Source organism: Dicentrarchus labrax, unplaced genomic scaffold, assembly GCF_905237075.1.
Source record: "Dicentrarchus labrax unplaced genomic scaffold, dlabrax2021, whole genome shotgun sequence".
Classification (NCBI taxonomy): domain Eukaryota; kingdom Metazoa; phylum Chordata; class Actinopteri; family Moronidae; genus Dicentrarchus; species Dicentrarchus labrax.
Genome location: NW_026136713.1, coordinates 21,043,812 through 21,069,606, shown reverse-complemented (window position 1 = coordinate 21,069,606; position 25,795 = coordinate 21,043,812). Strand labels below are relative to the sequence as shown.

Here is a 25,795-nt window from a genome sequence, read left to right as displayed (position 1 = left end):
ACATGATAGAAGTCTTCAATGATTCATATTGATTATAGCAGCAGAGGAGGAGGAGGAGGATTCTTTAGGCATCATTATGCACATAAACATACTATTTGCTTGTGTTGGAGGATTTGTGCATTCAGTCTGGTCTACAGTGAAACTCAGACAGACTTTTAGATGCACTGTAAAAGTTATGATTAATAAAAAACACAATATGGATGAAAACACACTTCGTCTAATCCTGTTCCCACTTTTCATATGTGCAGTTTCATCTTTATTTCGCAAAATCTAATGAGTTAATCACTGGAATTACTAATTTTTAATTAGGAATTAGTCATTTCTATTACTAGTACTTGACTTTTCACATGAAAACACACAATTTATGGGATAATATTTATTAAAAACTGTACAGTGTATAGAAATAATTACAAGCATGACTCAGATTCCATCATTTGTCATCATTCTCAACACTGTAGGAAACAAAGGAAATGTTTAGGCAAATTAAAATTCATAATTAACTCATCAACCGTAATCAGTTACCTCTCTGCTTTATGACTGATTTTCATTATGGGTGTTTGTAGATGAAGATCTAATCAGGCACTTAGTAAAAATAAAGAGTAAAAATAATAAAATCAGAGATAACGAAGGATATAATATCAAAGAATATTTTGAGACGAGCACTGTTTAATTCCCAGCAGAGCTTCTACTCATTGGCCAAAAACCCTTTTTCCTAACATCAAATAAGAAACAACCGACAACTGAAAGAACTGAAAGCACTTTTTAAAAAAACATCACACACAGATGTAAAAGCAGAGCGTATGAAGGGAATTATTACTGTAAAAAACATTTTAAAAAAGAGCATCTCATCTAAAAACCCCACAAAATTCATGTGTATCCATTCGATTAAATGGTAAAACAGTGTGCAGCAAAATGATTAAAACAAACCCTTTAATTCAAAGTCTTTGACTCGTCTGACATTCAGATTGTACCGAGCGTTTTAAGGTTTATTAGCAAAGTTTCCCCAATAGTGTGAAATACTGTGCGAGAGAAAAATATTGAATTACATGTTGATCTATTCATAAGCTGAGGCCTGAAAAAAGCATCGATGTTTCACCTTCTATCATCAGTGAATAAACACAGAAACTCTCAAAGTAAAAACTTTTTAATAACATTTAATATTTCTAAATTTGCTCAATTTGACCGTGTTGCAACTCTGAATAGCTGCCAGTGTTTAGTTCCTTTTGGCTCGCCGTGCCTCCGTTTGTTCGGACACTGAAGACCATGAACTGACCATTTCTATGAAAAAGGTTTTAAATGTGAATCGGGAACTGAGAGAGCGACCCTCAGGTCATCATCCTGTTTCTCAGAGTGCGAAAGACATCACCAGGGCAGACGCAGACAAACGCAGCAGCATTCACCGTCGACACACACAAACACACACAAACACACACAGAGAAACTGTTTCCTCTGCTAGTAAAGGAGTGACATGCTGCTGGTGAAAGGATCGAATCCCTCTGGGCTTCTGGTCCTGGTAGATTTGTTCAGATTTTTCCCACACATACCTAAATCATATCTACTAAACAACTTAAACCAAGCTGCGCAAAACAAAGTGGACATACAAAGAGGTTGAGAGCCACGCTGATTACAGCCAAATGTCTGGGCTACTTTTTCTCAGAAATATGAAGCAACGTTTTCCTCACATTATTTTTTCCGGTGTTTCGAATCATCTTCTGCTTTTTTGCAGAATTAAACTGAGGGGAAATTCTGATTCGATAGTCAGATATCACCACAGATTCAATAAAGTCTCGTCCCTTGAAATGTCTTTGGCACACATTATTTCGTGTTTGCTTATTAAATGGCACCGTGGCTGGCAGCAGCAACTAAAGTAAAGCAGTTACTGTACATAAAGAATGAAATAAATGCTGCCCAAAGGCTCAGACGCTGGAAAAAAGCTTCACTGTCAGACACAGTAGCCATAATTTTTAATGAACACCAAATGCTATGTTTTTCTGTCTGTACAGAGACTGGATCCCCAAAAAAACGTTCTCCAACTGAAACGACTTCAGAAATGTAGTACGCAGGTAAAATGTAGGACCTTAAAGACAGCTACATTAGAAACATCTACAAGCTAATGTATAAAATGTGAAATCTGTTTTCTAATTTTTCCCCCACTGTTCTTGACCCCTGCGAGGTTTATCAGTGTCAGAACACTGTGCAACTCCTGCTTTCGTTTCCCAATTTTCATTTTTATGTGCAAATAAACAAAAACCTGAAACCTCCCGACTGTTTTGGGCGTCGGTTTAATCGGAGTGAAGGGAGAGAGCGATTTTGAGGCAGCCCAGCTCTTTGCCCTGGCTGCCCAGGACACCCTGCACACGGTAGTTCCCGTTAGTCAGCCAGTAGGGCAGATCCATGTAGGGCAGGTAAAAGTCCGACTGAGGCAGAGAGTACGAGCCCTGAGGAGACACACAGTCAGACTTTAATCAGACAGAGTTATTAGGTATCATTATCAATATTATGATGGACTGTGGGAGTTTTTTCTTCAAGTCTTTGGGGGAAATCTGGAGGAAACTGTTGGGCACTACAATGACAATAATAATAATAATGGAGAGCACTTTGAAAATTCCTAAATTACAACCTCATAAATTGCATCTCATAAATGCAACTCAGATCTCTTAAATGCAACAGATCACACATCCTTTAAATCAGAGTTTCTGTAATCATCGGTAAGGAAAACTGGAAAAAGACTCACAGCTTTGAAGGGGCAGCGGCAGGGCAGTCCGTAGGTGTGCAGCGGTTCAGGACAGTCCTGACCCGGAGGGATAAGCTGGTTCAGGACATCACAGGCGTCCGAATAGTGACAACTGCCCAACTCCTCCAAACAGGGGATCTTCACCCAGAAACCTGCCACCTCCTTCTCCAGGGTCACGTTCAACTGATGAAGAAGAGGATACAGTCTGAGGTTCTTGTAGACACATTAGAAAATCCTGCAAACCTTGGGTCAAATCAATGAAGAAAAAGGGAAGGACACAATTGTTGAATGAAGACAGAGAAATTAAAACAGACATTTTGAGGTTTTTAAAAAACAGCTTCTATGCTCGTCTACAAATAGTTTCAGCTCTTGCCATCTCAGAACTACCAGAGGAAAGAGATGGTTTGATCAAATCTTCCCAGGGCACAGAATGCCACGGACATCAGGAGTGTGGTAGTGGAAATGGAGTCTAGGAACCTCAGAGGTCGACCATGAACCACCAGTCTCTTGCGGTTGTGAGCAGCCCACCTTGGATCGTCCTTTGGGGCTGAGGGTTCTCAATTGCTCAGACAAAAGCAATGGTGCACTTTGATGGGTGTTGCTGCCCGCAGAAGTTGGTCATGGTGCCAAAGATACCACCACTCTCCCAAGGCCTTTGGACAGCAGCTGAGGATGTGTGCCAGAGTTGGCAAGCAGGTGAGTCCGTCAGGCCTCAGCTGAACGGGTTGGAAGGGCTTAGCAGAAACTCCTACATGGACTGGACCAAGAACTTTCCTCCCAGGTGATCTTCTGGCCAATTGTGTGCTCCCACTTGCTTCCTCCACCTCTGCACATACCTCTTCCTGGATTAGCTTTTGCTGCTCCTTGCCTCAGGCTTTACTGTAGCAAGGTCTTGGATTGCTCCCAAGCCCGGCCTGACCAGTTTCCACAGTGCCCATGAGAATGTTGTGCTTCAATGGGTAGCTCAATGGGTAGTGCTGGCGACCCACGTACCGAGTCCTTGCTGCAGCAGCCCAGGGTTCGAATCCGACCTGTGGCTCTTTGCTGCGTGTCATCCCCTCTCTCTCTGCCCCCTTTCCTGTCTGTCTTCAGCTGTCCTATCAAATAAAAGCTCCCTCACAAAAAAAAAAAAAAAAAGGAATGTTGTGCTTCAACCTTGCCTCAGCCCGCTCAACTGACCTCGATACCCGCAGAGGAAACCTTGGTGTCCCGGTAGAGCAGGACTTTTCTGGCTTGGGCGACTTCGAACCTTTCTGCCAGACTGAAAGACTGAAAGGAAGCTGGACCTTGGTGCTGTGCCCGCAAAGTGCAATGCTGCTTAGGCTCCAAGGACTGGCCCAGCCACCTCTGCAGGAACTAGTTGGTCTTCCTTTCAGATTCCTCTACAATGGTGACTGGGACTTCATCCAGCAGTGGCCAGAGGAGTCAAGGCAGGGTTCCATGTTGATATATCCTTGAATTTACGAGGAAACCCAGACTTGTCCACTGCTTGGCGTGTCGCTGTGTCTTCCAGGTTGCTGGGGAAGATCTTACCCAGGGTCTTGACTGGCTTTTGGATGAATTTGGATGCCTCCTAAAGAGAAGCCCAACTGGTCGGTTGCGCCTTTCCTGAGGACCAGAGACCTGGATTTTGCAGGCTTGAAGCTCATTCTTTCCCACAGAATGAGCCGTAAAATGTATACACTGGTTTATTTTATGTTATTTATTTAGTTATTCTAATTAATAAGTAAGTAATGATCTTTTCTATGTGTGTAGCGTAAATACATTACCTTCATCCTTGATATTCTGAATATTTTGAACTCTTGTGTACAAACTGATTCTGGTCAAAAGTCTGTAAAACACACAGTGACACTCTGCAGTTATCAGATAATATCAGAGTCCATGTGATCAGTTCTGAAAGACACAGAGCTGTTTGTTTACTCTGCGGGTGAAGGCATCACAGCGTTATCTACGCTCTGATGATTGTATCACATGAATTTTCTACTTGTTGACAGAACAGTTAAACTTTAAACTACTTAAGGCAAATGCTGTAAAATCTATAATAATATAATATGAGTGTCTGGGTTTTTTTTATTACAACCAACAAAATGTTTCTCTACTTATCTCCACCAACAATTCTGCAGCCAAAAAAGGGTAAAACACACAAATAGTGCAGCACTTTTAATGCGTGTAAAGCAAAACTAAAAAGCAGTCCAGAACAACAATCTTTTTATTATCTATTTATGATACAGAGCAAAGGCTCAAACAGGAGTTTATAGTTTTGCTTTCATTGCTGCAGATGTGATCTGTATGTATTGAACATGCTGAGTCATGAGATGTTTTATCCCTGTTGATTACACACATGACTGCAGCTTTACAGCTGAAACTGGCTCATGAACCTACTTCTGCTGGGTCCTCAAAAACAAACAAGACCTGCAGTTTTCGCTGAGGGAGAACTTTTGTACAGAAAAGATTCCTAAAACCTGGAACTGAGTTTGCCGCGTTGCACTTCCAGTTCCCTCGCCTCAAAGTCAAAAAAGGCGGTTACGAACAAGTGGCTAATTGAGACTACAGAGGTTGTCGGTGACCAAAAGGCTGAACACGTGCACCTTTACAACCTCGCTGTGTTTATACTCTTGCAAACTATTCTAACTCAAACTTTACAACTTGTACATTTTAAATACAGGTTGGAAGTTCAGTGGTGGTGACGCTGAAGTCTTGCGACCGTGGTGTAGTTCGTTTATAGCCAAACGTTAGCTTTTCACTTCTGGTGATCGCCTTTACGAAGATTATCTCGCTGAACAAAAGGTGTAAGTATCATAAACCTTCGTTCACCACGGAGCTAATGTCCCAGTGGCTTTTTGTTGAAGGAACCAGGACGATGCTCCCTGCAGAACCCCAAAGTAGACAGAGTGGAAAATAAAAGTGATGGAACGACTCAAACTAAACAAGAGAACGAAAGAGACGCTGACCTATCAGAGGGAAGTTTTTGGTCGTCACCAAAATAAACCCCAGAAAATTTACGAGACTTCTAAAATTGAATTAAAAGACATAAAGCACTTCATTAGCTGTATCCAACTGAGACAACAGAGCTTTGGGCATTTCAAGACTTTTCAGGTTTTCATTTCAACATTTTCTTTAATTTTTGCTTTTTCTTATATAATATAATAGTCCAACACAATAGTACATTTCTGTCTTTGTCTTAAACTGTTCTCAGCTCTGTGTACAGCACAAAGCACTGACCTGCTCACATGAAGCTCACAGGATCAGCAGCAGATCCAGCAGACACGCCTGTTTGTTTGAGGACCAACAACGAGCTGCAGACAACCAGTGCTGAGTAATCCTGTATCTGTGTGTCCTGTGGCTCGAACACACTCATCCGCCACTGAGATTCCTCCCGTTTAATCTCACTTTACTCAGACTGAGGCGTCTGTTTTCGACAAAGAGAACTCCCCACTGTGATACAATCACTACACATTAATCAGCTAGCTGAGCTGATGCTCCAGATAACTTTACCACTTCCTTGGTTGACGTTTGTTTTTCATTTTTAATAGCTTTGACCACATGACTGCGAGAGTCACACAACTGAAACTCACAGGCCAAACGTCCATTTCCTCACACAGAACAGAAACTAATTTAAAACTGATAAAGACACAAAAAGAGAACACTTAGAGCACATGGCCAACCAAGACTCTCCCTCGTCTTTTGTAGGCAGGCAGCCAGACGTGAGTGACTTACTGTGTGTTATGTGGTCGATCTGAGACTCTCTCATGATTCCCAACAATATGTTATTATTAGAGTAGTACACCGTTGCAGAATCATGTAATTGGGAAGACAGCTCGGTTATGTTTGCTCTCCAGATTTGGGCTATGATGTCTGGAGGTTGGCGAGAAAGTATCGGTACAGTATCGGTTCTAATGAGGAACCCAACCCTAACGGCGGCAGTGTACTCACGGCCAGCGGGGCGCTCAGCTCCACAGACGTAGATCCAGAGGCGGCGGCCGTCAGCTCCCCTGGGATGGAGATCGGATCCGGAGACACGGTCAGAGTCTTCAGTACAGCCGGAGCATCGGGCTGCCCGCAGTTCTTCCAGTCGAAACCCAGAATCTGTCCACAAAACGCAGAATCAGTCAACACAAAACAGACAGTGTGGTTGAATGTGTTCTCCAACATTCCTGTTTTATTTCATTTCCATTCCCTCTGAAAATCAACTTGCCAGGACTCGCCTGAGTAAAATAATCCATCGTGTTTGTTTTTAAAGCCGCTGTGTCTTTGCAGTCACTGAACTCAAAAGAAACTTTCAACCTTTAAAAACTCTACTAATAACTTCTATTTCCTCTTGTAATCTACTTATTTATGTTCTTACATCTGTAAAGGACGTTGTACACTTATTTTTAAAATGTGTTGTCAATAAAAGTTATTGTAATGAAGCATTTTCTGAGGCTGTCCAGGGAGTAGAAAGAAAAACAAATTAAAAATCTAAATATTTAATAGAAAATTCTTAATAAATGAATGTAGCCATAAATATATATTTTTTTAAATCAGCCGCAAATGGGAAATTTATATTATTATAAATAATCGGGATAATTAAATTACAGCTGAAAAAACAGCGATAAAAGATATTAATAATATATATTTTTAATTCTTATATTTAATGAACTTTACTGGAAAAGGAACATTTGAAGGGTCAGAACTGTTGTTTGTTTGTTTGTTTGTTGTTGTAACAAATAATAGAGACGTCATCATGTGTGTAAAAACTACAGGTTAGAAACTTATCGATCAAATATCGATTATCGATAAATCTGACTACCGTTTCTAAATATGGGGAACATTTTTTTGTTGTTATTTTTTACCACAAACAGAAAACTTTGTTTGTTTTTTTTCGTTTTCTAATTTTAATTCCGTTATTCTTTTAATTGTGTATTTTTTTATTTGCAAAACAAAAACAAACAAAAACAAAACCCGGAAAACAACTAATTGTCTGATTTTTGTTTTTCTCATTTCAAAATAAAAGCCTGTGTGTGATGTCGTCAGTGAAGGTGGACTCACCTGAGAGACCTTCCTCAGTCCGGACGACGAGCAGCTCACCTGAGATAAAACTACCACCAGAGTCACAGTGACCCTTACAGCGACCCTTACAGCGCACATCTTCTCCACCCTGTTGTCTCTGAGCGGAACCACCGACACAAACCGGGGAGTGGAAACTATCGGCTGCCGTTAAACCGACCGTTAACGAACCCGGACCGAGGACACACTGCAGCCACAGCCGTTTCTTCTGTACTTACTTCCGTGTTTACTTCTGCACAGACTCGGTCTGTCACATGACCGCGGAGTCACGTGACTCTTTGTGTTTCTACTGTTTCTGTTCAGTTAGAGGCTCAAATGGCTGCTGTGTGTATTAAGGTCATACACACAAAGAAAACTTTATTGACAAAAAGATAACAAGAAAAATCTGCGTGTCTATGTTTATGTGTTTTTGTGCCAATGTGTGTGTGTTGGCTACCTGTTGTGAACCAAATTGCCCCTTGGGGACATTAAAGACATTTCAGTTTCAGTTTCAATTCAATTCAATTCAATTCAATTGAAAAGGCATTTCAAATGGATTAAAATGAGAGTTATGAATTTATATATGACCATTTTTAATCAAATAATCTGAACAAGTAGCCTAGTGGCATCATGGAGAAGAAAATACAGAATCTGTCAGAAAAGATTAAAATATAAGAAGATAAGTGATGGTTAAAAATTAAGAAAATACTAAAGTTCCTGAAAATATCAGGAAAACTCATCTCTTAAATTCACAGGTTCATCCAAACTGCTCATTTTACACAAACTTCCTGCAGTTCTTATGTTCACTGTGGTTGTTGTACCGTTTATCAGTTGTTCTGTACTGGCACTGTTATTATAAGAGTCTCAGTTTCCCCCCACAGTCAGCCACAGCTTCACTTCCACTCATAAAGGCAGTTCTTCCACCTCACAGCGGCTCACACTTTAAATTTAAACTGACTTTTGATTCAAATATCAGTCACCAGAACACAATATTGACATCGCGTTGGTCCAATGATAACTTCAGGATTTTATCTTCAGTTCTCTACCAGGAATTTTTCTTTCCATCATGGATCACAGCTCCCACAGTAAAACCAATGACAAGACATTCTAATAATAAATGCAGGAAACAACAGCAACAAAAGGAAAATAAATAAAGAGAACTAGAATAAATCCTATTCAGACATTAGTGCACACAGTCTTCTGAAAAGAAATCTCTATTTATGGATTAAGAAATCAGCCTCTCATGCAAGGATCTCCACAGGTGTTGGACAGTTTCACAGGAATAAAACAGGCAACTGTTGTTTCTGCATTTGTGTTGCAAAGGTAACGGTTATCTACATCCACTTTAAATCTGGTTCTTCAGAATTCATTTGAAGGATATATTTCATTCAAAGTTTTAAAATGTATTTCTTTATGTTTTTGGTATTTTGTTCTTAAAGCCAATGAATCAGTGGTGCCATAGTTTTTGAGATTATTTTCATGAGACCAGGGTTCACAGTATTTATCAAAGATTGCCTCAAAAATGTATTATTGCAACTTTTGTCCAAGAAATCAACAGAACCAATTTTAATAGTTTGTAATTTAGGTACTGGTGTGTTATCTACATTGTGTTATCTAGACCTTCTTATAATTCTTCATTGAACAATCCAAATTATATTTATAGTTAAAATCCTCCAACTTATATTTCCATTTCCATCCAAGAGAGGTATGATTGACCAAATTGCAGTCTCCCATCAATACAGATTTTCTTTTATTTAATGTGACTCTGTTCTTCCACACTGGGACACTGTGAGGGCTGAAACTCTTTTAATAAATCATTTTCCAATGTAACAGGACTCGTTGGTGAAAGACAGAGTTTCACAGAGATTTCAAAGTCACATTTTAACAGAAACTCAGTGTCTCCCAATTTACTGAGCACGAGTGAAGGTCATCAGAAGCGTATTATAGCCATTTAACATCAGAATCAGAATCACTTTTATTGGCTAGGTATGTGTGCACACACACAAGCAAACAGAGATTGTATCTGCATTTTTATGACATAATGGACTTTTATTATAAAGCTTTTTATCAGCCTATAAACATGTTCTGAACCGAAAGTGGAGACAAAATGAGTTGAGGTGCTTTAACCTCCATTACATCCCTGGTTATCAGGATGAAGGCGCCCTCTTGTGTATCTCCCTTTGTCAGTGTGCTCACAGGAGTCACAGCCTGATGCTGCATTCAGGTCACATGGGAAAATGTGGTAGAGGAGAGTTTACAATTATTATTCCGTTCAACTCTCAGGTTGAAAATACTATTCGGGGATTTCAGGGTACTGGTTCAAACACCTCTGCTAAATCGCCTCGTCCTGCATTAGAAAAGTAGTCTAAGCAGTTAAATCACCCAAAGAGCTGATAGAACAGTGGCCTCAGTGGGGAGAAAACACAGTATTTGTCAAAAAAGTCTATTGATTAACTGTTAAAAATAAAATACTAAATACAGACAGAGGACTGTATAAAAAGTTCATAGAAGTATCAGGAAAACTCATCTCTTAAATTAAGGAAATATTTTGCTCCAAATTCCTCCAAACTGCTCATTTTACACAAACTTCCTGCAGTTATTGTGATCACTGTGGTTATTGTACCATTTATAAGTTGTTCTGTACTGTTACTGTTATGCATTGAATATAACACGAATTATCCATAAAATATGTCACTTAGTTTACTCAATGATAGAAAGGGGGTCCAAGTACAGATTTAGAGCATGTGTGCAATAGAAACATAGATACTTGGTGCAGTGTACCGATAGTATTTCACAAGAAGTAGTACTGCAGTATCTCACCATATCAATGTTGTATCACAGAGACTCTTTGTAGTGAAGGTAAATAATAAAAAGAGTGCACAAGTTACTCAGTGTAGATTGTCCTCTGTAATTAAAATAAGAAACAGCAGGTGGAGCCAGACACACACAGACAGACATCAGTCAACCAGTCATCACTGCTGTTATCATTGAACCAGGTCAGTGAACGCACCTCGGCCTCTGAGCGAGGACCAGAGACCAGTCAAACACAACACAGAGCATGCTGGGAAACTACTATTCTTTAATGTTACTGCCCACTTGGTCAAACTAACAGATACATAATATTGATCATTATTACTGTAATAAAAATGATGTGCAGTCATACAGTAGTCGTAGTAAAGGTAGTAGCAGTAGAAGAGCATGTTATCATAATCACAGCTGATCTATAAGACAACATTTTATTATCACGTTCTGCTTTGTGACTAAATGAACACACAGACTGTTGCCTTCAGGGACCACTGAGATATTTAAGTATAAAATAAATGACAAACCTCTTGAGCACAGCAGCTGTGTATCTCCTTATTGATTATGATCATGTTGATTACATTTGTGTAACACCTTACATTTCCTCATTTGTACATCAATTTGGACAACAACTACAAATGTCCTCTAGCAAAATGTAATGTTAAAATAATGTAATTACAGATTATCTTAAGAAATGTACAACGTGATAAGAACAAACTATCTACAATAAAGGAAGGTCTGGTGCTTTAAATCCTATATATTTAGAGAGCAGAGAAATGTCAGTTCAGCTTAACAAAAGCCATCATGAGCAGTGATAACCTCTATGGCTGAACAGCGCCACCTAAAGAGACTCAAACATTTACACAACAACTAATGAGAAGATGTCAAAGTACCGCCCACAATGTTTGATTGACAGGTGATCTCTGTGCAGTGAAGAAACGCCACAACAATCAGCTCTCAGCAACAAACATCAAGACAAAATAGGATTTAACAACTAAAAGGCAGAATATAACCCACTGTCCCTTAAATGACTTCTGTCTATTTCAGTTTACAGAACTCAGCAGTGACTTCATGAAAATCAAACCCAACTCCAGCATAGAGAGGCTGAGTGAATGTGGTCTGGACTCTGTGGAGGAGAGTCATGGTTTCAGAGATGCTGTAGAAGGACAGAATACCTGCAATGTGATCCAGGTACACTCCAACTCTGGAGGACTCAGGACCTGAGACAGGAGTTGAGATATTGTTGAACCAAAAGTTATAACTATTATAGTTCCAACTTAATGCCCAAGATTTGTCATTTCGTCCAAATCCACATTCACATTCATTCCTGCTCCCTGCTCTGCTGATATTCTTGTATGCGACTGCTACAGAAACTCCAAAACCTCTCCTCTCAACCTCCCAGTAACAATGTCCAGTCAGACTCTCTCTACTAAGGACCTGAACCCATCCAGTGAATCTGTCTGGGTGACTAGAATAAGACTGTTTTTCCATTTTCCATGTTATTTTTGCTTTTCTGTTCCCCTCAGATAACAACAGCTGTGTGTTTGCTGTGTTTGGATCCAGTGTGATTTTACGTGAATATTTTAAGAGTTCAGCTCTGGTCTTGGGCTCTGGTTGTGGCAGTAAAACATCCACTTCAGTCACTGTCAGTGAGACGTTTGTCCATTTCTCTCTCAGAATGTCCTGTAGTTTATCTCTGAGCTCTGAAGCAGCCGCTGTCACATCCTCAAAGTACCTCAGAGGACGGATATTGATGCTGGATGTAGATTCACTGAGTGCTGACAGTGAGGGGTAGTTGTATAGAAACTGGGTGTGGTCCTCTGTGTGTGAGAGCTTCTTCATCTCAGCGTCTTTCTTCTTCAGCTCAGTGATCTCCTGCTCCAACTTCTCCTGAAGCTCTTTGACCCGACTCACATCAGTTTCCTCCTGGGATCTGACCTGCTGCTTCACATCAGAGCTTCTTTTCTCCATGAGACAGATCAGCTGAGTGAAGATCTTCTCACTGTCCTCCACTGCTTTATCAGCAGAGCGATTGATAGCCTCCACCTGCTGTTGAAGCTCCTTCACATCTTTCTCTCTGTCCTGGATTCTCTGCTGGACGTTTTGTCGACTCACCTCGAGCTCTCTCTGCCTCTCAGTCCTTTCTGCTGCAGCTGAGACTGTGTCGTGGCCTTCATGTTCCTCCACGGAGCAGAGATAACAGATACACTGCTGATCAGTACGGCAGAACATCTTCATCACCTCATTATGACGAGAGCAGATGTTCTCCTGGAGCTTCTTGGAGGGGTCCACCAGCTTGTGTTTCTTAAAGGTAGGTGATTCAAAGTGAGGCTGCAGGTGTGTCTCACAGTAAGAGGCAACACAGAACAGACAGGACTTGAGGGCTTTCACTTTTCTCCCAGTGCAGACATCACAGGCCACATCTTCAGGTCCAGCATAGCAGTGATCAGCAGGAGCAGCTTGGAGTCCAGTCTTCTTCAGCTCCTCCACTAAAACTGCTAACATGGTGTTTTTCATCAGGACAGGACTCGGTGTGAAGGTCTGCCTACACTGAGGGCAGCTGTGGATTTTCCTCTCATCCTCTCCATCCCAGTAGCTTTTAATACAGTTCATGCAGTAGCTGTGTCCACAGGGAATAGTCACCGGATCCTGCAGTAGATCCAGACAGATCGAACAAGAGATGGTCTCCCGGTCCAGCTGAACTCCTTTCTGCGCCATTTCACCTCAACAACATGTAGATCTGCAGGGAAAAGAGAAGAGTTTAGTGTGTTTGAGAGTTTTCAAACTGTGTTTCATTCCAGGAAGAGGAGCATCTCTGTGAATCTGAACTTTCTTCATTTACAAATCATGCTGCTGTAAAACCTGCTACTGATCAGAAAACAATAACATTTTTAACTGTAAAATACTTCTTGGAAGTTCAGTGATCGCTTGATAATCCCGCCCATCTTGTCAACCATTATAATGCAACACTCTTCTCTTGCCTCGACCAGCTTGCTCCCATTAAAACCAAAACAGTCTCGTTCACACACTCAGCTCCCTGGTATACTCCTGAAATCCTGCAAACTGGCCTAACAGTGCATTTCCAAGCCTACACAGACTACCTACAGCAATACAAAGACTCTGTAACCACTGCCCGGTCCACCTACTACTCAAATCTCATACACTCTGGCTCTACCAAGCCCCAAGACTCTCTTTTCCACCATACATAAACTTCTCAAGTCCTGTGATAACTGCTCCAGTTCCTTCACAGTAGACCTCCACATTGTCATCCTCCTGGACCTCACTGCAGCTTTTGACACCATCAACCACACCATTCTTCTCTCCCGCCCTCAGTCCTCTCTCAACATCACTGGTGCTGCCTTCTCCTGGCTAAGGTCACATCTCACAAACAGACAGCAGTTCATCATTTTATCAACAACAGCACCTCCTCCACTGCTCCCCTGTCCCAAGGCATCCCCCAGGGTTCAGTGCTCGGTCCTCTCCTGTTCATCCTGTAAATTATTCCCCTTGGTAACCTCATACGCCGCCATGGACACCGACGGAGGGGACGTGAATGGGCCCAAGGTTTTCATTTAACCCCCGGCAGCTCCTCCTCCCCACTCATTGAGCGCCTTTCATCCCAGCTCACATCATTTATTCTGAGAATCGGCTCTGGGATAGAAAGAATGAGAGCAAACCCGCCGCCATCAGGGTCTCTGCTTCCACTGTTATGCTGATGACGACCAGCTCTACATCTCCACTAAATCCAGAACACCCACTCCACTCTGACACACTGCCTGACTGAAATCAAATCATGGATGCATGCCAACTTCCTCAAACTCAACTGTGACAAATCTGAAATAATCATAATCGGTCCCAAATCCTTCAAACACAAACAACTTCGGCCTCACCGTTGACAGCACCACTCTGTCTCCCTCCCCACACATACACAACCTCGGAGTCATCTTCGACAGCAACCTCTCCTTTGAACACCACTTCAACCAAATCATCAGAACTGCCTTCTTCCACCTGACAAACATGGTACGCCTCCGCCCTCACTCTCCTCTTCTGCTGCTGAGACCCTCATCCACGCTTTCATCACAACCAGAATTAACTATCGCCACTGCAGCTTATATGGTACATCATCCAAAGTTCTTAATGAACTTCAGTACATCCAGAACTCTGCTGATCGCCTGCTCACCCATGTAGGTGCAACAGGTTGTTTGGATCAATAAACTGTCTATCAAATATAATCTTTAGATTGAATGTTGAACATTTAGCTTTAAACTTAATTTAAGTCCTCCGGGCACCATCCTCTAAACAGAGGGAAACGATAGCGGATACCGGATTGATCTACGTCTCATCTACCACAAATTATGACGGTTTAATTAACGACTAAATAATCAAAATAAAATGGAATTAGTTACAATTCTCAGACCAGAAATCCACTGTAATCTGATTACAGTGAAGTTATGGGTCTAAGAAGGTAACAAGTATACTGAAGGGAAAGCTTTAGAGTTCTTGGCGTAGCAGAGGCTGGTTTCCACACAACATTCAAGTAAAAACAACCAAAAGGCACTTCTGGTCAAATATAAAAGAATGTATTATATTCTAGCAAACATACAATCAATTCCACACAATATAACCAAAGGCACAAAACAAAGTCCTAATGATGCCAGTGTGTGTAGGTATGAATGTAACAAATGGGAAAGATGGCGGCCTCAGACCCTGAAGCAAACCACAGGTAACGAAGGAGAGAGGGTGTGGTGAATGGCGGGACCTTTAACTGTTATGAAATCACTCCCAATAACAAGACTGAGCGATCAGTCCTCTGAACCTCAGTTTCATACAGTCACACTCCCAATAGCATTCACTATACCCGTTATATATCAAACATAGAATACACTGATCAATGATTTAATGTCTCTGTACTTTGAAACCAAGCCTTACTTGAGGGAATCACTCCGTGTGATCCCGATGCTGTACGCGTGATTCCTGTTGCGGTGAGCGGCCAGGAATATCGGTGCGGGCTGCTCCTTTATCTTAACGCTCGGCAGCGAAAAGAACCGTCCTGTTACTCCTTAGGCACGGCGGCGGAGGAGGAGAGTTTACAGGCGATCATCGACGGGAAGACACGGGGGAAAGGGAAGCTGGTCGCCTTGGTCCGTTCTTCAGGAGATGATATTCGCTGTTGTGTGCAGCGGATGTACCGGTATTACCGGAGCAGAGCCAAGTTAAACCTTTCTACCGTGGCCAAATGGCGGATCAGAGAAACTGTACTTACTTTGTCCAAAAAGGAGGGAGAACTCGTTAAGTTGCGCAGAGTTATCTCCAAACAGTAAACCCAAATTCACACACAGAGACAGAGATGCGTCTCTCAGCTGGATTTATTTACAAAAGTGACGTCACTGGTAGCGGCAGTTGGACCAATGGCGTCTGAGAGCTGGGTCTGTAGGCGGGTTTCACATCCAGGTGTGAAACGCTAAGGACCCTGGGAAGTTGAGTTCAACTGGGTTTTCCTTTGTCTAAGGAGACAAAGAAAGGTTTGCAGTCCCAGTTGGCATTTTGAACGGGCTGAGACCATTTTTATGGTGTTCAACTTTTTTATTGCCATGCATTTAGCAAGGTAAGAGAACCAGGCCTCCATTGAAACTTTATGTGATGAAGCTCTGCTGCCCCTGGTGGTTTGCAGGGGTCATCACACTTAAAATCTGTTGTCCCTGAATTTTGAAGGTAGCAGCTTAGATTTATTTGGTATTAATGGGAAAAGCGTAATAATATGTCAGGATTACAGTATATCAAAAATATGTGGTAATAAAGGGGGTCATGGAATTTTAAAAATAATAATAAACAACAAATCCTGGCCAAGTTTCACACAATTAGCCCTTAAACTGACTGAGATATTGAGAATCAAAAAAATCAAATAAGCAGAAAGTACGTTTGGTCCCCCAAGGTTCCTCGAGGGTTAAAGAAGCCACACAGAGATTGTATCTGCACTTTATGACATAATGCACTTTTATTATCAAGCTTTTTATCAGCCTATAAACATGTTGGAGACAAAGTGAGTTGAGGTGGGTTAAACCTCCATTACATCCCCAACATAGCTAAGCTATGGCGCCACTGACTGTCGCCTCGGTGTGTTGATGCGCTTTGTTTTTTCTTGTTTTGTGTGTTAATTCAGTTTTGGGCTGTGATACCCAGAGCTCTTTCACTAGAGAAGAGCTCACAAACATCAGGGGAGCAACTCCAGCTGATCTCTTTCTCACTTTTCTGCTTTCTTCCGTGGAATTATCGGACATTGTGGTCAAAGGTGTGCTCTCCTTTGCTCACGCAGGAGGAGAGGAAAACGTGCCGGTGCGCTTGTGCGTCTCTGCCAGCGCGTTCACTTTGCAACAAAATGGACAAACTTCAGCTACAACTGGAGAAAAACAGTGACTTTTCTTCATCCTCTGTTTTATGCTTCACGGAGACGTGGCTAGGTGTAACGATACCGATCTCTGTGGATTGATACCGGACTCTGTGGATCGATACCGGACTCTGTGGATCGATACCGGACTCTGTGGATCGATACCGGACTCTGCGCTGCAGCTGGCAGGCTTCCAACTCCTCAGAGTGGATTGTGACACGTAACTCTCCGGCAAAACAAAGGGTAGACGTATCTGTTTTTATACCAACAGTAGCTGATGCAATGATGTGACAGTGATCCAACAGCACTGCTCTTCTAATCTGGAATATTTTATCATAAACTGCAAACCTTTTTACTCCCCCCCTGAGTTTGTTTCATTCATTCTGGTTGGTGTTTACATTCCACCACAGGCCAACGTGCAGGAGGCACAGCGCACGCTTGCCGACCAGATACTGTGTGTGGATCGGACTAACCCGGACTCCTTAGTTATTGTCCTTGGTGACTTTAACAAAGGAAACCTCAGTCAGGAACTTCCTAAATACAAACAGTTTATTAAATGCCCGACCAGAGAGAAGAACATACTGGATCACTGTTACACTACAGTTAGCAGAGCTTATCACGCCGTCCCCCGCGCCGCACTGGGCCTCTCTGACCACGTCATGGTCCACCCGGATTCCTTCATAAAGGCAGAAATTAAAGCTCTGTAAACCTGTTGTGAGGACATCACAACAGTGGACCAGTGAAGCTGCGGAGGATCTCCAGGCGTGTTTGGACTCTACGGACTGGGATGTGTTCAGGACTGCTACTGAAAGTCTGGACGAGTACACAGATGCTGTGACATCATATATCAGCTTCTGTGAGGACTTCTGTGCATGCACCAGGGTGAGTTATAACAATGACAAACCCTGGTTCACAGCCAAAGTCAGACAGTTACGGTTGCAGAAGGAGCAAGCGTTGGGGAGTGGGGACGAGGATAAGTTTAAGGAGTCAAAGAACAAGTTTAGCAAGGCGGTGAGAGAAGCTAAACGACAGTACTCTCAGAAACTCAAACATCAGTTCTCAGCCAACGACTCTGGTTCTGTCTGGAGGGGGCTCAGACTGATAACCATCAACAAGCCTAAAACCCCCCACTCCATCAACGACTTGCGCCTGGCAAACGAGCGGAATGGGTTCTACTGCCGCTTCGACAGACAAAGGAGCAGTCTTGACACCATCCCCCGTTACACCCCTCAACAGCCCCACCTCACCAGTCCCCCCCCAGCCATCAGGAGCCAGGGCCACTCAACAACTTCACACCTCTGTGAATCCCTCCTCCTCCAACACAGTGACGACTCTCTGCCTCCAAGAGAGGGACGTCAACAGACTTTTTAAGAGGTAGAACCCCCGCAAGGCAGCCTGACCAGACTCTGGCCCTGTCCTCACGAATACGCGACCTCACCCAATACGATGTCGTTTCGGAAAAAATCTCCGTAAACACGGCGTCGTTTCCAGAAATATCTGCGTCCGCACGGATTCACTGAAAACGACCCAAAACGCTGTAGTACATATGCCAGGCCTGTATGTGGCACTGTGACGCTGCCACACCAATACACTAAAACCGAAAGAGAAGCCATGGAGCATGCGCTGTTTACTAACAAGTAGTAGTAGTACGCCATTGTTGTTGTTGGTATGACGCGTTTAGCGGCGGCGGCTGAGGTTAAAGGCTAGAGAGGCGGGGCTAATACGTCATCGTTTCGGGAAAAATCCGTTTCACCGTCCTGACGACTCCGGGCAACCCGGCGTTTTTTCTGATTTTCCCACTCTGGGACCCATTTTCAAAAAATGCCGTTTTCACACCCAGAAAACGCCGTATCCGTCTGGACGCGAGGCCATAATGTATTTATCCGGATTCGTGAAAAACGTATTCGTGAGGACAGGCCCTCTGTCTCTCCATCCACCCTGAAGCACTGTGCTGCCCAGCCGTCTCTGGTGTTCACGGACATCTTCAACACCTCATTGGAGACATGTCATGTGCCAGCCTGCTTCAAGTCATCCACCATCATCCCTGTCCCCAAAAAAGCCACAGGACTCAATGACTACAGACCTGTTTCCCTCACCTCTCTGGTCATGAAGTCTTCTGAGCGCCTTGTGCTTTCCCACCTGAAAGCCATAACGGACCCACTCCTGGACCCCCTGCAGTTCACCTACAGAGCCAACAGGTCTGTAGATGATGCAGTTAACATGGCCCTGCACTTCACCCTCCAGCATCTGGACTCCCCAGGAACCTATGTCATGATCCTGTTTGTGGACTTGAGCTCTGCGTTTAACACCATCATCCCAGCTCTGCTACAGGACAAGCTCTCCCAGCTCACTATGCCTGACTCCACCTGCAGTTGGATCACAGACTTCCTTTCCGACAGGAAACAACAAGTGAAGCTGGGGGAAAATGTGTCTGCCTCCCAGACCATCAGCACCGGATCCCCACAAGGCTGTGTTCTTTCTCCTCTGCTCTTCTCCCTGTATACAAACTTGATGCACCTCCAGTCACCCGTCTGTTAGGCTCCTGAAGTCTGCAGATGACACCTACCTCATTGGCCTCATCTCTGGTGAAGATGAGTCCGTCTACAGATAAGAGATTGACCATGTAGTGACCTGGTGCAGCCAGAATAACCTGAAGCTAAATGCTCTAAAAACAGTGGAGATGGTTGTGGACTTTAGAAAGAACCCAGTGCCACCCGCCACCATCACCCTGTGTGACTCCCCAGTTGACTCTGTGGAGTCCTTCCGCTTCCTGGGTACCATTATCACTCAGGACCTCAAGTGGGAGCTAAACATCAGCTCCCTCACCAAGAAAGCCCAGCAGAGGATGTACTTCCTGCGGCAGCTGGGGAAGTTCAACCTGCCAAAGACGATGATGGTGCACCTCTACACCGCCATCATCAAGTCCATCCTCACCTCTTCCATCACCATCTGGTACGCTGCTGCCACTGCAGCGTATTATTCGATCTGCTGAGAAGGTGATCAGCTGCAACCTGCCATCCCTCCAGGACCTGTACATCTCTAGGACCCTGAAGCGTGCAGGCAAGATTGTGGCTGACCCCTCCCACCCCGGTCAGAAACTCTTTGAACCTCTCCCCTCGGGCAGGAGGCTGCGGTCCATCAGGACCAAAACCTTTCGCCACCAACCTTTCCGTCTACAGCTGGCATCATTAACAAGGCCCGGATCCCCCACTGTCACTGACTCTTAAACACACCCTGTATATGCATTACATTAATGCACTCCCATCTTCTGTACAGTTTTCTTATCTTTTCTTGTCTTTATTTATCTCTATTTTTAATTTTTTTCACAGCCTGATGCTGCATTCAGGTCACATAGGAAAAGACGGTAGAGAAGAGATTACAATTATTTTTCAGATCAACTCTCAGGTTGAAAATACTATTTGGGGATTTGAGAAGAACTCTTAAATTAAGGAAATATTTTGCTCCAAATTCCTCTAAACTGCTCATTTTACACAAACTTCCTGCAGTTATTGTGTTCACTGTGGTTATTGTACCATTTATAAGTTGTTCTGTACTGTTACTGTTATGCATTGAATATAACACGAATTATCCATAAAATATGTCACTTAGTTTACTCAATGATAGAAAGGGGGTCCAAGTACAGATTTAGAGCATGTGTGCAATAGAAACATAGATACTTGGTGCAGTGTACCGATAGTATTTCACAAGAAGTAGTACTGCAGTATCTCACCATATCAATGTTGTATCACAGAGACTCTTTGTAGTGAAGGTAAATAATAAAAAGAGTGCACAAGTTACTCAGTGTAGATTGTCCTCTGTAATTAAAATAAGAAACAGCAGGTGGAGCCAGACACACACAGACAGACATCAGTCAACCAGTCATCACTGCTGTTATCATTGAACCAGGTCAGTGAACGCACCTCGGCCTCTGAGCGAGGACCAGAGACCAGTCAAACACAACACAGAGCATGCTGGGAAACTACTATTCTTTAATGTTACTGCCCACTTGGTCAAACTAACAGATACATAATATTGATCATTATTACTGTAATAAAAATGATGTGCAGTCATACAGTAGTCGTAGTAAAGGTAGTAGCAGTAGAAGAGCATGTTATCATAATCACAGCTGATCTATAAGACAACATTTTATTATCACGTTCTGCTTTGTGACTAAATGAACACACAGACTGTTGCCTTCAGGGACCACTGAGATATTTAAGTATAAAATAAATGACAAACCTCTTGAGCACAGCAGCTGTGTATCTCCTTATTGATTATGATCATGTTGATTACATTTGTGTAACACCTTACATTTCCTCATTTGTACGTCAATTTGGACAACAACTACAAATGTCCTTTAGCAAAATGTAATGTTAAAATAATGTAATTACAGATTATTTTAGAAATGTACAAAATGATAAGAACAAACTATCTACAATAAAGGAAGGTCTGGTGCTTTAAATCCTATATATTTAGAGAGCAGAGAAATGTCAGTTCAGCTTAACAAAAGCCATCATGAGCAGTGATAACCTCTATGGCTGAACAGCGCCACCTAAAGAGACTCAAACATTTACACAACAACTAATGAGAAGATGTCAAAGTACCGCCCACAATGTTTAATTGACAGGTGATCTCTGTGCAGTGAAGAAACGCCACAACAATCAGCTCTCAGCAACAAACATCAAGACAAAATAGGATTTAACAATTAAAAGGCAGAATATAACCCACTGTCCCTTAAATGACTTCTGTCTACTTCAGTTTACAGAACTCAGCAGTGGCTCCACCTTCAGGAAACCCAACTCCAGCATAGAGAGGCTGAGTGAATGTGGTCTGGACTTGGTGGAGGAGAGTCATGGTTTCAGAGACGCTGTAGAAGGATAGAATACCTGCACTGTGATCCAGGTACACTCCAACTCTGGAGGACTGAGGACCTGAGACAGGAGTTTCCATATTGTTGAACATAAAGTAATAACCGTTAGGGTCACATGTTAATGCCCAAGATTTGTCATTTTGTCCAAATACACATTCATCCCCTGTCCCTGCTCTGATGATATTATGGTATGCGACTGCTACTTCAACTCCATCCCCTCTCCACTCCACCTCCCAGTAACAACGTCCAGTCAGACTCCCTCTACTCAGGACCTGAAAATATCTAGTGAATATGTCTGGGTGACTAGAATAAGACTGTTGTTGACTCATTGTTGTTGCTTTTCTTTCCCCCTGAGATATCAAAATCCATTCGCTTGCTGTGTTTGGATCCAGTGTGATTTTACGTGAATATTTTAAGAGTTCAGCTCTGGTCTTGGGCTCTGGTTGTGGCAGTAAAACATCCACTTCAGTCACTGGCAGTGAGACGTTTGTCCATTTCTCCTTCAGAACGTCCTGTAGTTTATCTCTGAGCTCTGAAGCAGCCGCTGTCACATCCTCAAAGTACCTCAGAGGACGGATATTGATGCTGGATGTAGATTCACTGAGTGCTGACAGTGAGGGGTAGTTGTATAGAAACTGGGTGTGGTCCTCTGTGTGTGAGAGTTTCTTCATCTCAGCGTCTTTCCTCTTCAGCTCAGTGATCTCCTGCTCCAGCTTCTCCTGAAGCTCTTTGACTTGACTCACTTCAGTTTCCTGCTGGGATCTGACCTGCTGCTCCACATCAGAGCTTCTTTTCTCCATGAGACGGATCAGCTGAGTGAAGATCTTCTCACTGTCCTCCACTGCTTTATCAGCAGAGCGATTGATAGCCTCCACCTGCGGTTGAAGCTCCTTCACATCTTTCTCTCTGTCCTGGATTCTCTGCTGGATGTTTTGTCGACTCACCTCGAGCTCTCTCTGCCTCTCAGTCCTTTCTGCTGCAGCTGAGACTGTGTCGTGGCCTTTATGTTCATCCACAGAGCAGAGATAACAGATACACTGCTGATCAGTACGGCAGAACATCTTCATCACCTCATCGTGACGAGAGCAGATGTTCTCCTGGAGCTTCTTGGAGGGGTCCACCAGCTTGTGTTTCTTAAAGGCAGGTGATTCAAAGTGAGGCTGCAGGTGTGTCTCACAGTAAGAGGCCACACAGAACAGACAGGACTTGAGGGCTTTCAGTTTTCTCCCAGTGCAGGCATCACAGGCCACATCTTCAGGTCCAGCATAGCAGTGATCAGCAGGAGCAGCTTGGAGTCCAGTCTTCTTCAGTTCCTCCACTAAAACTGCTAACATGGTGTTTTTCATCAGGACAGGCCTCGGTGTGAAGGTCTGCATACACTGAGGGCAGCTGTGGATTTTCTTCTCATCCTCTCCATCCCAGTAGCTTTTAATACAGTTCATACAGTAGCTGTGTCCACAGGGAAGAGTCACCGGATCCTGCAGTAGATCCAGACAGATCGAACAAGAGATGGTCTCCCGGTCCAGCTGAACTCCTTTCTGCGCCATTTCACCTCAACAACATGTAGATCTGCAGGGAAAAGAGAAGAGTTTAGTGTGTTTGAGAGTTTTCACGCTGTGTTTCATTCCAGGAAGAGGAGCATCTCTGTGAATCTGAACTTTGTTTCTTAATTTACAATCATGTTGCTGTAAAACCTGCTACTGATCAGAAAACAATAACATTTTTAACTGTAAAATACTTCTTGGAAGTTCAGTGATCGCTTGATAATCCCGCCCATCTTGTCAACCATTATAATGCAACACTCTTCTCTTGCCTCGACCAGCTTGCTCCCATTAAAACCAAAACAGTCTCGTTCACACACTCAGCTCCCTGGTATACTCCTGAAATCCTGCAAACTGGCCTAACAGTGCATTTCCAAGCCTACACAGACTACCTACAGCAATACAAAGACTGTCTAACGACTGACCGGTCCACCTACTACTCACATCTCATACACTCTGGCTCTACCAAGCCCAAGACTCTCTTTTCCACCATACATAAACTTCTCAAGTCCTGTGATAACTGCTCCAGTTCCTTCACAGTAGACCTCCACATTGTCATCCTCCTGGACCTCACTGCAGCTTTTGACACCATCAACCACACCATTCTTCTCTCCCGCCCTCAGTCCTCTCTCAACATCACTGGTGCTGCCTTCTCCTGGCTAAGGTCACATCTCACAAACAGACAGCAGTTCATCATTTTATCAACAACAGCACCTCCTCCACTGCTCCCCTGTCCCAAGGCATCCCCCAGGGTTCAGTGCTCGGTCCTCTCCTGTTCATCCTGTAAATTATTCCCCTTGGTAACCTCATACGCCGCCATGGACACAAACGGAGGGGACGTGAATGGGCCCAAGGTTTTCATTTAACCCCCGGCAGCTCCTCCTCCCCACTCATTGAGCGCCTTTCATCCCAGCTCACATCATTTATTCTGAGAATCGGCTCTGGGATAGAAAGAATGAGAGGAAACCCGCCGCCATCAGGGTCTCTGCTTCCACTGTTATGCTGATGACGACCAGCTCTACATCTCCACTAAATCCAGAACACCCACTCCACTCTGACACACTGCCTGACTGAAATCAAATCATGGATGCATGCCAACTTCCTCAAACTCAACTGTGACCAATCTGAAATAATCATAATCGGTCCCAAATCCTTACACAAAACAACTTCAACCTCACTGTTGACATCACCACTCTGTCTCCCTCCCCACACATACACAACCTCGGAGTCATCTTCGACAGCCACCTCTCGTTTGAACACCACTTCAACCAAATCATCAGAACTGCCTTCTTCCACCTGACAAACATGGTACGCCTCCGCCCTCACTCTCCTCTTCTGCTGCTGAGACCCTCATCCACGCTTTCATCACAACCAGAATTAACTATCGCAACTGCAGCTTATATGGTACATCATCCAAAGTTCTTAATGAACTTCAGTACATCCAGAACTCTGCTGATCGCCTGCTCACCCATGTAGGTGCAACAGGTTGTTTGGATCAATAAACTGTCTATCAAATATAATCTTTAGATTGAATGTTGAACATTTAGCTTTAAACTTAATTTAAGTCCTCCGGGCACCATCCTCTAAACAGAGGGAAACGATAGCGGATACCGGATTGATCTACGTCTCATCTACCACAAATTATGACGGTTTAATTAACGACTAAATAATCAAAATAAAATGGAATTAGTTACAATTCTCAGACCAGAAATCCACTGTAATCTGATTACAGTGAAGTTATGGGTCTAAGAAGGTAACAAGTATACTGAAGGGAAAGCTTTAGAGTTCTTGGCGTAGCAGAGGCTGGTTTCCACACAACATTCAAGTAAAAACAACCAAAAGGCACTTCTGGTCAAATATAAAAGAATGTATTATATTCTAGCAAACATACAATCAATTCCACACAATATAACCAAAGGCACAAAACAAAGTCCTAATGATGCCAGTGTGTGTAGGTGTGAATATAACAAAGGGGAAAGATGGCGGCCTCAGACCCTGCGGGGGTCCTGAAGCAAACCACAGGTAACGAAGGAGAGAGGGTGTGGTGAATGGCGGGACCTTTAACTGTTATGAAATCACTCCCAATAACAAGACTGAGCGATCAGTCCTCTGAACCTCAGTTTCATACAGTCACACTCCCAATAGCATTCACTATACCCGTTATATATCAAACATAGAATACACTGATCAATGATTTAATGTCTCTGTACTTTGAAACCAAGCCTTACTTGAGGGAATCACTCCGTGTGATCCCGATGCTGTACGCGTGATTCCTGTTGCGGTGAGCGGCCAGGAATATCGGTGCGGGCTGCTCCTTTATCTTAACGCTCGGCAGCGAAAAGAACCGTCCTGTTACTCCTTAGGCACGGCGGCGGAGGAGGAGAGTTTACAGGCGATCATCGACGGGAAGACACGGGGGAAAGGGAAGCTGGTCGCCT

General features: G+C 43.2%; 3 protein-coding genes across 4 annotated transcripts; all 3 read right to left on the bottom strand.

The window, feature by feature from the left end:
• Positions 1-361: 361 nt before the first annotated feature.
• On the bottom strand, positions 362-8,012 carry gm2a (ganglioside GM2 activator). The gene is made up of 4 exons (XM_051420199.1): positions 7,763-8,012; positions 6,668-6,820; positions 2,735-2,917; positions 362-2,438 (listed from the first exon to the last, which is right to left on the bottom strand). The coding sequence occupies exons 1-4, from the start codon at positions 7,859-7,861 to the stop codon at positions 2,283-2,285; spliced, it is 591 nt and encodes a 196-aa protein (XP_051276159.1). The 5' UTR covers positions 7,862-8,012; the 3' UTR covers positions 362-2,282.
• Positions 8,013-10,445: 2,433 nt separating this feature from the next.
• LOC127374532 (tripartite motif-containing protein 16-like) lies at positions 10,446-25,720 on the bottom strand. 2 transcript variants are annotated; one of them, XM_051419977.1, is made up of 2 exons: positions 25,586-25,720; positions 10,446-13,301 (listed from the first exon to the last, which is right to left on the bottom strand). In XM_051419977.1, the coding sequence occupies exon 2, from the start codon at positions 13,277-13,279 to the stop codon at positions 11,600-11,602; it is 1,680 nt and encodes a 559-aa protein (XP_051275937.1). In that variant the 5' UTR covers positions 13,280-13,301; positions 25,586-25,720; the 3' UTR covers positions 10,446-11,599. The 2 variants fall into 2 exon arrangements, with proteins under 2 accessions (XP_051275937.1, XP_051275935.1); XM_051419975.1 differs by lacking the exon at positions 25,586-25,720 and adding an exon at positions 15,491-15,934.
• LOC127374533 (tripartite motif-containing protein 16-like) lies at positions 20,916-25,699 on the bottom strand. The gene is made up of 2 exons (XM_051419978.1): positions 25,586-25,699; positions 20,916-23,385 (listed from the first exon to the last, which is right to left on the bottom strand). Exon 2 carries the CDS (start codon positions 23,361-23,363, stop codon positions 21,696-21,698), a length of 1,668 nt encoding a protein of 555 aa, XP_051275938.1. The 5' UTR covers positions 23,364-23,385; positions 25,586-25,699; the 3' UTR covers positions 20,916-21,695.
• Positions 25,721-25,795: the final 75 nt, after the last annotated feature.

Excerpts from the sequence above, each read along its gene's own strand:
- gm2a (XM_051420199.1), bottom strand. The coding sequence starts at position 7,861 with ATGTGCGCTGTAAGGGTCGCTGTAAGGGTCACTGTGACTCTGGTGGTA. Across the intron at positions 2,918-6,667 it reads AGCTGAGCGCCCCGCTGGCC|TTGAACGTGACCCTGGAGAA; the intron begins GTGAGTACACTG and ends CTTCTTCATCAG. Across the intron at positions 2,439-2,734 it reads GCCGCTGCCCCTTCAAAGCT|GGCTCGTACTCTCTGCCTCA; the intron begins GTGAGTCTTTTT and ends GTGTCTCCTCAG.
- LOC127374532 (XM_051419977.1), bottom strand. The coding sequence starts at position 13,279 with ATGGCGCAGAAAGGAGTTCAGCTGGACCGGGAGACCATCTCTTGTTCG.
- LOC127374533 (XM_051419978.1), bottom strand. The coding sequence starts at position 23,363 with ATGGCGCAGAAAGGAGTTCAGCTGGACCGGGAGACCATCTCTTGTTCG.